Source organism: Zosterops lateralis (assembly GCF_965231275.1).
Source record: "Zosterops lateralis genome assembly, chromosome: 8".
NCBI lineage: Eukaryota > Metazoa > Chordata > Aves > Passeriformes > Zosteropidae > Zosterops > Zosterops lateralis.
Window position 1 is genome coordinate 23,713,131 of NC_139768.1, and position 14,260 is coordinate 23,727,390.

Genomic DNA, 14,260 nt, shown 5'->3' on the forward strand with positions numbered 1-14,260 from the left:
CTTCCTCTGGCCAACACACTGTGTTTAATCAGCTCTCAGTTAATGCTTTACAAGCATTTCTAAGCAGCGGAGCATTTAAAACAAACAAATCTTTGCTGGAATCTTTAAATGCCATGTGGCAAAATCAGCTGCAGAGCAGTGTGTAATTGTCTGTAATTGATTATGAAGGGTGTTTTCCTCCACTGATAATTCATACCATGTCCTGGAGCCTAGATCTGTCAGTTCTGGCACTCATGCTGGGACATTTTAGCAGGCATGCAGTGATTTCCTATAACTGTCAGCCTTTCTGAAGGCTCTGCTGGAAAAGTTAATTTGAAATCATATGCATATTTGTATATTATAATTAGTAAATAATGCTGTTAGCTGCTGGTAGAAACAGGCCATGTGAGTGACCAGATGCAGGAAAATACAAGGTTAAATGCACTACACTAAACTGAGTAATCCTAATGTTAAGTACTGACATTTAAAACACATGCACCACCCCTCCATGAAACACTTTTGGAAACTCATTTGGAAACACTTATACACAAAATAATATCCAATAAGTACCACTAGACAAGACAGCGATTTCCATATAGAAAAATCCAAGCAGAAAGAAAAAAATAACATAAATACTTAAGGCAGATTCCATTCAACAATATCTTACTGACAGTTGTGTATTAATCTTCGTACTTAAGTTCATTCCTCTCAAAAAATGATCATTTTACTGCTTAATATTACATGAAATACTACATTACTTTCCTTTTTCCTGATCACTTTTTTTTTTCAGCTGCCATCATCATTTTGGATTATTGAACTACCATTTTGAACTATTCTGCTGGGTTAGCTCAAGCCTTGCTTTAAACCCATCAGTCTTTGTTCATCACAAACACACCCATTACATCTTTATGAAGGATCAGACTACACAACAACAACAAGAGACATAAATTAATGGGAGTGTATTTTACATACTAAGCATAAAAAAAGATCACTGCTTCCTATTTTCCATGTTGAGGGGGTCCAGATTTGACAGATGGATGGTGACAGCCCTAACAAAAATCTTTAGTGATGACAAACCTTTGTGCTTGACTTTGAGCAAGTCACAAGAGATGGGACTGTCTTTTTGTCTTCTTCAATTAAAATTTATCTGTTAAAACAAAGGTTCTACGAAATAGGTGGACATGCTATTGAAGGCTGCTCTTTACTGTTTTGGTTCAGTGGCCCTGTCACTTAAAACCTGTCCTGCAAGTCAGCTCATGAGGCTCAATCCTACAAATTCTTCATCCTCTCCCTCTCAAGCTGGTACCTCCATGCAAACCATGGGTAATACTTGAACTGCTCTGATGAAAAGAGTCTGCTGGAATTCCCTGGAAAAACCTGAAAACAGAGCACCAGATCCTGGTGAGGGTGAGGGTTGTAGGGGATGGGAACTGATAATTCCTGACTTCATCCTGACCCTTCCTACAAATGTGAAAAGAACTGCATCTTGGCAGGAGAAAAACGCCTGCATGTGGAGAATGATAAAATCCTGTGGTAGCTCAGGCTAAACAGTGCAGGAGGATCCAAACCAAACCATATGTTACTCAGCAAGACTCTTCTCCTGCTCAGACAAGATGGCATCAGAGCTGTGCAAACGTCTCTCTGTGAACCAGGATTATTTTCCAACCCAGACCCTCAGGGACCCTGACCCAGCAGCAGCAGAGCTTTGAAAACAATATCAAGAATTTCCCAATCTGTGGCCTCATTTCTCTGGAATTCCAACAAATCCCATCACCCAGCCCTGGATCCCTGCCCCGTTCTCCCAGCCTACCTGCCACGAGCATCCCCCATCCTCTCACCTCATCCCTCCCACACACAGCACAAAGGGAGAACTTCTCTCATCCCCAGATAAATAAAGGCTTAGTGACGAAAACCCCACCAAGTTTAAATACAATCCTCTGTAACACAAATAAACTGAAACAAAGTGAGCTTGGTGGCACAATAAAACAGGGCTGAATGATCCAGAAACACACACCCCTTTAAATAAAACATCTGGATTATTTTTCAATTCTTCGTCACTTGTGACAACAGCCCTGAAATCCAAAGCCAGCTTTAAAAGATGCAGAAACTAAAGAGCTGCTGCAGCCTCAGCACCAAGGAGAAATTAAGGAATATTCACAAGCAAATCTTCAGGGACTGCTTGTCTCATCCTGCCTTTGCAAGCTGACCAGTGAAATCATCAAACCAGAAATCCAGATTTCAGACAATGCTTACAGAAGTTACATTTTCTTCCATGCAGACACAAAAGCAGAGAGATCTTCAATGAGTAACTGCTGCTAACAAAGCAGTACCAGGAACAACTGGGAATAGTGGGATTTTTGCTTAAGGGTTGAAACAGCATTTGCACTTTCAAATATAAATCTTTTTTCAAAAAAAGTACTCCCACTTTTAAAAGCAAAATGTCACTTTGGATGAAAAAAAAAAAGCAAAAATACTGAAATAAATTGATAAAACCCAACGTGACAAACATGCTGTAAGACAGTTTCTTTCCTCTATAAAAACAATAGCTTTGGAGAAGGTCCATATTGCATCATGTAAGGATAAATAGCCAAGCTGAGGGCAGTGGTTGGCACTGCTGTCACACGCAGTGAAATAACACTCTTCTCCCTGAGGAACCATTTCCAGCTGACACAACTGAGCTTGCACCAAACCCGAGGTATTTTTTATACCATCAGCTTATCTCTGAGTCATTAGGCTTTTATATTCAGGCAGAAATCTAATAAATGTCTCCTATCTAAGCAGTTGATATATATCTCTCTCTCTGGCTAAGCACACAACATCTGAAAGGCTTTCTTTGTCCAGAAAGCTACACAGATTTCTAGCCAGAGAGATGTGTGAATTGAGCTGAGGGCTTCTCATCACTCTTTCTGACACACTCAGAGTGAAAAGTCCCTCTTTGTCCCAGTGATACTCGAGCAAATGAGTAAAATCACAAAATTACAAAAAAACAAAACAAAACAAAAAACAAACAAACAAACAAAAAACCCAAATCAAAACAAAACAATCAAAAGCGGCAAAGAAAGAAAAGAAACAAGAATTAACATTTTTTGCTCATAAGACAAATATCTTTCAGATTGAAAAAAGTTCAGGTGCCCCACCTCAAGATTCTCTAAAATACTGAATTCAGAGAAAGCTAATTAAAGCATTCTACTCCCTGGTATTTTTAACCAAGGAAATTCATGCAACAAGGGTCCGGAAGAATGTAATGCTGTTCAGGATCTCCCACTCTGTGTGCCCATGCATCTCATTTCAAACACTTACCCATTTTGAAGAACCTTTTTTAGGGTACATGCATTACTCTGACAGTGACAATATTCTGGACAGGCTGTAAAAACAAATCTGCAGGAATCCAGCACCACTTACTCATGGTGCAGATGGACACAAAGTGAACCCTCATATCCCAATTCCCGGGCCAGAGCCTGAATCCAAGCTCCCTAGACAGTGATTTTTTTGGCTGCTGAGGTGAACCACAGCCTCAGATCCCAACATCTCCCATTCTGCCCTCAAGACCTACTGCAAGAAAATCAAAAGCTATTAAACTCCAGCTTCTGCAAGCACCATAAACCCTTCAGGAGAGGACAGTATGTGGGAATGGAGGCTGTTTTGGCAAGTGGTGGCCTGTGATCAAGCCAAAGTCCTGTTACTTGTTCCACTGGTTTGTTGCTCGTGGCATTGCCCTTCTCCAGAAATGCTCATTGCCAGCCTCAAACAATTGTAAAATATATTTCATGTGATGCTATTGTGTGCATTTTAAACCTGGCACTTGCTTTTGTTTCTTGCTCAAAAGCATCTTTATCTTAATCAAGCTGTCCAAGATCTGATATAGTATCTCTCCTATTTTTACTTTACTACAGTCTTTTTTCTATTTTGGGTGTTTTCTGGATGCCTGGCTATGAAACTCCCTCCTCCTGGTCTTCAAAAGCCTTTCTGAAAAATACCTCTCTGTATCTGGTACCTAGTTACCACAATAATAATCACCGTAGAAACATCATAAATATACAATTAAATAGGATTCTGTTCCAAAGCCCATTTAGGCAGTAACATTTTTTCCATTGACTCCAACAAGCCGTGGGATCAGACCCCAAAACACTTGAAATACAATTTTTTTTTTCCCATTTACAGACTGTTAATATAGTTTTTACATTTCTCTCCTCATTAACAGCCCTGCCCAGATTTACTTGAGACACAGATCACTGTGCTAAGATGTTCTCTCCATCCCACCCCTATCGCAACCTAGTATAAGCTACTAATTTCCTCATTTCCCTTTCCAAATCTCTCAGCAGAAGGATGTGCTGGCTTGGTTGTTGGGGTTAAAGTTTTCTGAAACTCTTTATCTACTTTCTGTTACCTGTCTGCGCAGGGGGATTCGCTTGGTGAGCTTGTGCACGGCGGGCTGACTGCTGAAATCCGGCTTCTTGGTGGTGTTCTTCATGCGGCACAGGACCACTGTCAGCACCATGCAGGCAATCAGGAACACCCCGATGCAGTAAATGGCTATTTCCAGGTAGTCTGGAGATGTTGAGTATTCCTTTTCTTTCTCAGGAGCTGGATGGGGAAGGTTTCAGGAGGGAACAATCACACCACAGGGTTAGCACAGGGAACGGGCAGCGTTCAGTACTTGGAGCAAGTCATGGTAAAATAGAACCAGTTCTTGCGTGGTATTCAGAACACTGAATGTTTAGGCCATCTTGCAATCTAAGAGCAATTCTTTTTTTTCCAGATTACTGCTTTGATTTCCATTACAATTTCTCAGTTTGCACTGAGTGTGAGCTTGTGCATCTGTGTATACATACACAAACATATACATGTGACTGCCGTAGGTAGGTACATACATATACATTGAAATATTGCATGATCAAGGTTAATTTTAGAGGGAAGAAAAAACTGTTCAAACTAGGCTCAGGTTCATTTTGTTGCTTGAGTCAAACTTTAAAAGCACTGCAACTGTTGTGAACCACACAAAAGCACATCTAAAGATAAAACTGTGAATTGGCTGGCCTAAATGAGAAGTGTCTAAATTTGAAAATAAATGTTTGGGCCTGAGTCTGCCTGTCTATTCAAAATTTTCAATAGGATCTCAAAATACAGAGGGAAGGGAGGATGACTCAGTCCCCCAATCATGTCTATAAACTCCGCTTAGGAGTTTCAAAAGAGTTTCAAGGACCTGGCTGCTTAACCAGCTGTGCTTAATGCTGGGTGCCCAACTCCCCTGAGGTCCTTTGAGGAGCCCAATGATGGATTAAAAAGCATAACCGAAGTGAAAAAAAAAAAACCAACAAAACAAAACAAATTGACAGCAACACGTTAATTAACGAGCCCTCTTCTGTGAGGACTGTGGTCTTTCAAGTAACCTCATCAGTGGTTACTGGCCTAGCAGATTAGATTTTGGAGGGAGTGGTTGTACAGAGCTGTTACTCTGATTGAAACCATTTTGAAGCTATCTTCAAGACAGTTATATGTGCAAACAGTGTCCCTAATCCCTTATCTGGGATTCAACCCCCGGATAAACAGCATTCCACAGCCATCAGCGGTCACTCCGCAAGCAATGCACGTTTCAAGCTGAAATTTTCTCGTGCCTTTCCAGGCTTATAAAAATACTTTGTTCAAGAAAATTGGTTAAAAAAAATAAAAAAATAAAAAATGCTGTTCAAGCACTTGCAAAATGCAAACACTGCCAGCAGAAGCAAGCTGTACACAAGCACTGCTCTGCCTGCTTGGTGACACCTCACAGGCTCAGGGTTCAGTGCAGAGTGAGATGGAATAAAGCTGCCTTGTTCAGGATATTTCAATAAAAGCTAAGAAATTATCTGCAGACAGTGGGAACATTTAACTCCCACACTGTGAACCTCAGCAATATGCACATGCAGGTTTTGTACCTCTTACTTAGGATTAACAATTAATAAACGTTAAGCACAAGATGACCCAGCAAACCTCAGGTGGTTCATGTTTTTTTTCCAAAGGAACTCCTGAGGCAGCTGCCAACAGTTATAAATGAGAAAATTTGACAATGTCAAAACCAACTACGGTTACATCTTCTAACAGCTGATAATAATTTTCAAGCAATAAAGCACATTGATGTTTGTTTCTTTTAAGGACAGAAACATCATCAACCCCAGAACAGCAAGACATGCTTTGCAGTAAAAGCAAATGACTACTTGTTCCCTTAGAGCATGCAATGTTTAAAGATGCACCGAGCCGATTCCCAAGATATGGAAGGCACTGCTTCTGTACATGATCCTCTGGCATTGAAATTGGAATTTCCATGAGAGATTTGCATGATAGGTAAAACAGAATTGAAGTACACTGAATAGCTCAGGTATTTTAATGAGCCATTACATAACTATTGCCAAATTAGTTCCAAACTTCATAATGAACTGAATTTCATCCTCTTGAAAAAGTTTACAATGATTTATGGGCTGATTTCCAGTTGTCTCATTGAAGTGCTAAGGAAATGCAGCTCCTTAGCATTTCTGATGATGTAAAAGTATTTCAATTAAGTGCAATAGCCACACATTCCACTCCCTTTTTTGTCATTGTTACTGTTTGATTTTTGTAGTTGCAAATATTTGACAGAACAATTCACTGGCTTGAGACAACTGCTCTTAAAAAACCAAAATCATTGTAAAAGTCCTTTTTTTCTTAAGACAGAAGCCGTGCTAACTCTGCAGCAATCAACAAGGGGAGGGGGGGAAAAAAGGAGGAAAAACCACAGAAAGAGAGCAGTGTATACCTGGCAGAACTGTCAACCATGCAGTGTGAAAGGATATCCCAATAGAATTACCCGCCAAGCATGTATACTCCCCAGCATCCTCAAAAGTTACATTCCGTATATAGAGAACCTCAATTTCTTTGTCCGTGGTGTTAACACCGGCAGCCTAAAAAAAAACAAGAGGGAAGCAAAAGAAAAAGCTAGACACTGAGAGAATTTTTGTGGATAGGGAGGTGGAGCCACAGGGCTTTGCACTTGGTAAAGGCAGAGGTGGAGAGATGCAAAGCTCCTTTCCCCATCCACAATCCCTCGTCCAAAAGGCATTTACCAACAGGTCCCAGCTCACCTCAGAAAGTAATCAACACCCTTCACCAGACTTAAACTCACCACCTAAACATGCATGCAATCAAAAGACATGGAAAAATTCACCCACAAATGTTGTTTGTTTTGGGGTTTTTTTCTCCTTCTTCTTTTATAACAAGAGAAAGTGGAAAGAAAAACAAAGAGAAAACAAAGTAGGACAGAATGTGGGATCCTTCACGTGTAAATACCTGTTTCAGAGGAAAGAATTTACCACAAAAGCATACTCTAAAACGATTTTTAAAAAGGGGTGAATTCTGCTCCTAAAGATAACTCAGTAGCTGTCTTAGACTGTGTATGATCCTTGCATCACCCATTGCACTAAATCTGTGAGTAGTAAGTACTACTGTACATTGTAAAGAGTTGCCAAATCTCGTTTAAATCTGGAATTATTTGGTGGTTTGCTTAGAAGCACAGTGGAAAGTATCCCAACTCTTGCTCAAAAATCAGAGATCTTGTTCAGTTGTGGCTCTCACAGGTGGGAGAGAAAAGACTTCAAAGGTTTGAGAACCAGGAGATGGAAATAAAATATATTTTTCTACATCTTAAAGATTGAGGGGAAAAAAAAACCTCTGAGAGTTTTGAGTTTTTTACTGGTCATCTTCCAGACTTCTTATCTTGACATTGAGCACCAATCCAAGTATCAGTGATTATCCAAACTCATACAAATGGAGTTTATCTTAGGCCTGGAACTTCCCAGCTGCCCTAAGATGGGCACATGAGGGCATCAGCATCAAGGTCTCAGTGATGGAAGTTTAGAGAAATGAATGTTTGCTACTTTTGATCTCTGTTCCATTCAAAAATGTTACTTTGAAATACACGATTAGGCAATAAATACCTTTTTATTGGACAATTCTGAAGTAAATTGTGGGTTGTACTCACACAGTTGCCTGTCTTTATTGTTATTGCTGAGTAAAACCCAGTTAGTAATGGGTGAGTAAGACCTGGAAAAACCTTCCCACCTGCACAGTCACAGGCAAGGGGGGAAGTTTTAAGTGACTAAACTGACCTGACTTATGGTCCAGTGGGTATTTATGTGAACAGGTCATATATATACACACCTATGTGTATACATAAATACACACTACTAGGGTGTCATTACATTATTCAGTGAGCTCCCTCTGTGTGAACTGCAGAGTATGCAGAATTAACAACAAAACTGGACACATAACACACACACAGACACAAAGACACCAAAGAGAGAATAAAGATCAGCATCAGAAACCAAAGCAGTGCTTCTGGTACACAGAGACTCTTGTGGGAATTTTTCCATGGCTGCTGGTGTAACACCAGCTGCATCACCAAAGGAGGATTACACAAACACCACCAAGGCCAGAGAGTATCCTACAAGCTGCCTGCAGTCTCCCAAAGCACCATTTTTTTCCAGCTTGCTTTAAAAAACGTTGTTACCTTGTAGGCTTGGCAGAACAGAGAGCCAGGCAGACTGGTTGGCCTCCCCTATATAATTGGAGACCTTACAAATATATTCTCCAGCGTCCGCCTCTGTCACATTGAACAGTGTCAGCACTTCAGCATTGGAATTATTTATCCCCGAGTGCTAGAATAGACCAATAACACAGGAGAACAACGTCACTGCTGCCCAGAATGGACACCAATCTGTCTATGGTCCCACCACCAACATGTCACCAGAATATTCCACATCAGTCTCTAAACATTGAAGGGTTTGGGGTTGGAATTTGTTGGAGTTTGGAGGTTTTTCTGTTTCCTTTTGGTTGTTGTTTGGTTTTCTTACATCCAGAGCATCACATGAGGAGTTGGAAAACAGCAGCATGGGGGGAAAAAAAAATCCACCTAGGCAGGTACTGCATGGGACAAGCAGGTACAGAGCTGGTTGTCCTGCCCGTCAGAGTTTTGGCAATGCCACCCAGCTTGGAAAACTCCAGTTTCCCTGGTCAGGTTTGCTCCAAAACTGGCAGGAATGACAGTACCAATACACTGCTCCAAATCAGACATCTCTGCAGGCTCAGCATCCAGACAGCCCAGTCTTCCAGCAAGCTTTTGGCTGCAGCTGCCATGTTACTTTGAAATCAAGAGGCTGAAGAAACATGAAAGAAATGGAGTAGATTGTCCCAGGTATGTTTTGGATGCTTTCTGCCCATACAAAAATGTCAGTGATGTCCTTTAGAAGGATTTTCAATTTCTTTCTGAACGAGTCATGCCTGAAACATTCAGATATAAAGGGAGCAAAAAGGAGCAAAACAGTGTCTATAAGCTGCATAGTTAGCATTCAGACAAGCAAATGTTTATCTATTTGTAACACAAACATCTCCACTCGAGATCCTCAGATTCACACACCAAACAAACGCTGCTCTCTAAAGAAGGCATCACCACTGGCATCTGTGGGGCCTCACCTTTAACACCTGGAGGTAGGGCAGCCCATCTGGCCCGTATTTACTGCCATTCCTCTCCACGTGCTTGATCCACTGGATGTGGGGCTGGGCATCGCTGTAGACCTTGCAGACAAACTCGACATCTCCCCCGACCACGGCGGAGGCGTTGGCAGGGAGCCCTGCCTGCAGGATGGGCCGGTGCGGGGAGCGCTCTGCTCCGGCAGGCAACGGGAGGGAAGGAGCACAAGAGAGGGAGAGAGAGAGAGAGAAATAAAGATGCATAAATAAGCAGGGCTGCCAAGAAAACTGTAAGTGAACCCCAGCCAAAAAGCCCTGTAAGCCTGTTGGCTGACTCCTCCGAAGTAACGCCGCAGCCAAGGCGCGTAACAAAACCTGCGGTTCAAAGGAGATGGCTTGAGAGCTACACTTGTAATTTAAAGAATAGACATTTTTGGGAGGAGGGGGGAAACTCTGCTTAAACACTTTACTCATTTGTTTAACTCAGCCCTAATTAGGTAAAATATATCTTTTTGGTTTTTTTTTTTTAAGCTACTGTAATAAAGTTACCTCTGAATTCTAAAACATCTTGATTCAACTAGGCCTCTGCACATTAGGAAGAAATATTATTGATTAATTTTAAAAACGCATTAAAATAAACCAAAGGGAATTTCCCAAAAGTAGCAGCAGAAGCCTCAGAGTGCAGGATGCACAAAACAGGCAGCTCAACTTCCTAAAACGCTCTAATCAGTGCCACCACCACCACTGCTCCCTGCTTCACCCAGACACAGCAGCAGAACACTGCTTCATTCTTATTCTCACCAAGACAAAGGGAAATACAGAATTCTCTAGAAAAATGAAGTGTATTTAATGTGAGCCAGTTCAGCTTCTAATCTATCCCCATGCATAAGCATTTCTCACACATTTTCAGTCAACCTCTCAAGGGGAGCAGCTGAGGGAATTGGGGTCGTTTAGCCTGGAGAAAAGGAGGTTCAGGAGGGACCTTCTCACTCTCTACAACTCCTTGACAGGAGGTTTTAGCCAGGTGGGAGTCAGGCTCTTCTCACAGGTGACAAGTGACAGGAGGAGAGGAAATGGCCTCAGGTTGTGCCAGGGGAGGTTTAGATTGGATATCCGGGAAAATTCCCTCAATATAAGAGTTGCCCAGCTTTGGAACAGCCTGCCCAGAGAGGGCCTCTGAAAGCCACGTGTGTAGATGTGACACCTGCGGACATGGTTTAGTGGTGGCCTTGGCAGTGCTGGGTAGGACTCAATGATTTTAGAGGGCTTCTCCAACCTAAACAATTGAATCAGAAGTGAAATGCCCACTGCCCATCCCCAGCCTCAGCTCCCTGTTCTATCCTGCTCCAGGAATTCTTTCAAAGGTAAGTAAAAAATAGCAGACCTAAATATTTATTTTTAGAGCCTACATATTGTAAAAGCTCTGACATTACGAGCCAAATCAGCTGAATTTCAAACCAAGCGTTCCTTCTTAAACATACTGGGCTCCAATAAATTGTTTCACAAGCAAACATTGTGAGTATAATAGCAAATAATGATGCCATTGAACAATGGGATCTTTTATGCAGTCCAATATATTTGGCATGCAGCAAACATCTACTGGGAATTTATTCACTGAGGCTATGCTGGCAGCACACTACAAAGCAGCAGTCTTATTTTACTTGTGGCAAAAGTGCATTTGCATTGCAGTTACTAAATTATTCCATGGCTATGTGTGCCATTTTCGAAGATCTAGGAACAGTTTCATATTTTTTAATTTGTAAATTGCATTAAAACATATAAATTATTATTTTACAGTTCTGGAGAGAACTTTTAGTTTCTCACCTTATACTAAATAAGCTCTAATTCCATCTCCCTCATTCCTTCATTTGGGTACAAAAACAGCAAGCAAAAATCTCTCTCTAATAGAAACCTTACACCATCTTCCAAAACTTATTACAGCTGCCTTCGGTATAAAATGAAACCTTAGAGAATGTTATTTAAAATGTTTTTTAGAAGTCAGTAGGCCTCATGTTTCATTTCTCCACATCAGGGTTTGATTTCCTTTGTGACCTTATTCTCTGCCCTTTAACAAACCAGAGAATGAGGCCTGAAACATCTTGGAAAAGTTCCTACTATGCCAGCATCCACACATGAGATGTGTTTAGTTTATCCCAATAGCCATCAATGATTTAATCTTTCATTGATGACTGTCAAGCACTTCCTCTACCAAAAAAGAGGAGGCAAAGCAAAGGAGTAAAAGCAGAGTTCTCACATTCTTGGCCCCCAATTTCATTTAACATAATTAAAGTATGTGCATATGGATGGGTATATATGCATGGCTGTTTGTGAAATTTCTTCTCTAAAGGCAAATGTGTTAAAAATAAACTTTAGTTGCCCTCCCACATATGGATCAGTGTTCACCAACTCCTCCACTTCAGCAGAGGAGAGTCCTGTGCCCACACAGGCAAACAGCACAAGAGAATAAAACTATCACCATGCAAATCCAGTAGGGCTTCATGGCAAACCTGGGGTCCAAAGAGAACATAAAATACACTCAGGATTGGGGAAAATAACTACAAAGAAACTTCCACTAACTACCAATGACCAAGCTTAGTTTTGTACAGCGCATTTTCTTGGAAATACCAATTTCATTATTAGTTAATTATCAAAAAACATCCTGAAGTTATCCTATTTCTCTGCAAACCCACACACATGTAAGGACTCTGTTAAGCACAGGCACTGTCAAAGCCATATTCATAAATCTCACATCACTATTCAGCATTTAAAACACAAGTTGTACATTTGTAAGCAGATATCATCACTCAAACAACTAGCTGCACCAATATTAGATGGGAACAGCACGTTCCTTCTTACTGAACACCAGCAAAGGAGTCAAAGTTGCCTTTGAAAAAAATCTTAAAGGCTGGTGAAAGTGATTTTATCATTACCTAATAATTATAATCAGGATCATCACTAAAACATAGTGACCATATACATCTCTAGTTATTTAAACAATATTTTCATACAAAACAAGCTGGCAACAAATCTCATCGCTCTGGAGCCTGATTTCACTATTCCTCTTGTTCACTAATATTGAAGAATCATCCTGAGAAATAAATCTTTGCTGCCTGAACACTGAAATTTCAGTGTTACGGCCTCACTGCTGACACAGTTTGTTATAAAAATCAAGTCAAAAACATAGGGTATAATACAGAAAATCACCCCCAACATGCTTCATGCTGGATCCCACCGGAAGAGACAGACACCAGCTTGCAGCTGAGATATAAAACCAACATCATCCCCATCTGAGGAATCAGTTATCTACAAAAGACAGAGTCAAAATGATTGCTCACATGAGGAATTATCAGATTCAAGGCCACAAGCAACTAAATTTTACACCACCATAAAAGTGCCCAGGGCTTGAGCACTTCTGCTCACTTATCTGCAGACAGAGTCGCTATCTGAAGGGATGACTGACAAAGAGGCCCTGCCCCAAAGCTTAGAGTAAACTGTCATTTAGCCTGTTAATGTTAAAACTTCAAAATACCTCCCTCCAAGAGATAAAACTACAAAGAATCCAGGAAAGCTGACAAATTCCAAGTTCCAAAAAAGCTGCCACAATGGAAGGTGCTCCCCAGGGAGTTCCAAGCACTGCAGGATCACTAGAGATGGTGGGAGCCTTTCCTGGTACTGGAAATGCCTATTGGAGCCTACACACTTCCCAAGGAATCCTGAGAACTGGCTCTTCAAGGAACTTAAGCCCCTGAACAGATGATTCCTACAAAAGGGCCTCATCCCTTCCCCATCCTTGGCCTCATTTCCAGGTGTTTCTGCTGGCCAGGGAAAGGGGAGAGGAGAGAAAGAGGAAAGTGATGCAATCCTACGAGGTGAAGATGCTGGGGTGTGGAGGTGGGTGACAGGGGCCAAACCCCAATTCCCACAGCCAAGGGAGACCCCAGAAGACACCACCTCATCCCTCCAGCCCCGGAGCAGGAGGGAACAGCCACGGGAAGGGAGGCTGCTCGCCAAGGAGCACAGGGGAGGTGTGGGGCAGGAATTGCTGCTGCCAGAGACCAGTGGAGAGGAATTGTGGCTGAGAGAGTGGCACTGCTGCCACCAGAGAGCCTTGGCAGGGGGAGCAGACAATAGCCCCGGAAGGGGGGAGCTCCAGGACCCTGGCCAGGCCAAGTCTCCTTAGCAACTTGGCTGTGCCAGGGCCTGAGAAGAGCTCTGGGAATTGTCTCTCCAAGCTTCCTTGTCACCCTAGCACAGATAGTTCAGGACCTTTCACGGGAGCTAAAAGCCAGAACCAAAGCCCATTGAAGTCAGGGGGAAAACTCACATGGAATTCAATGGGCTTTGCATAAGGCATCCGATTCATTGAAAAAAAAGAGAAAACGAAAACTACTTTTATTTTCTGCTTTTGAATGTGCTTGTTTCCTCTCCTTGCAAATGTGTGATTCAAGAGTGGGCTAGAAAAATAAAAGCTTAATAGCAAATGCAAGACCAAGCACCAAGCATGAGTTCTGGGGACAATGGAGGAATCCTCAATTAAGGGGGGAAGAGAGGGGGGGAAAAGATTACCTAATTTTTAGCTAGACACATTTATCAGACCCTTTAATCACAGTTTTGAAATGTTACTGACTTCTAAGGACTCATCTTGATGGCTGCCACTGAGCAGCTACAGAGGGATGCCTCAAATGCTGTCTCTGAGCACCAGGTCTGGATCAATAGTCCCTGGTAGAGGTTCTGTGCATTCAGTCATCACTAAATGAGAAACGAAGTAGTTCCAGCTGTCACTGTGCTGACTGAAAGCACCGAC

The 14,260-nt window shown here is 41.8% G+C and overlaps 1 protein-coding gene across 3 annotated transcripts in view; it reads right to left on the bottom strand.

The window, feature by feature from the left end:
- Positions 1-14,260, bottom strand: part of FGFR2 (fibroblast growth factor receptor 2) — an 80,868-nt gene that overhangs the window by 22,011 nt on the left and 44,597 nt on the right. For 2 of the 3 annotated variants that reach the window (XM_083866533.1, XM_083866534.1), the window contains 3 exons: positions 9,460-9,650; positions 6,749-6,893; positions 4,367-4,563 (listed from right to left, as the gene is read on the bottom strand). In XM_083866533.1, the coding sequence (XP_083722659.1) occupies positions 4,367-4,563; positions 6,749-6,893; positions 9,460-9,650 (533 nt within the window). Of the gene's footprint in view, positions 1-4,366; positions 4,564-6,748; positions 6,894-8,497; positions 8,646-9,459; positions 9,651-14,260 lie in introns of all 3 variants that reach the window. The other variant, XM_083866532.1, reaches the window with a different exon arrangement.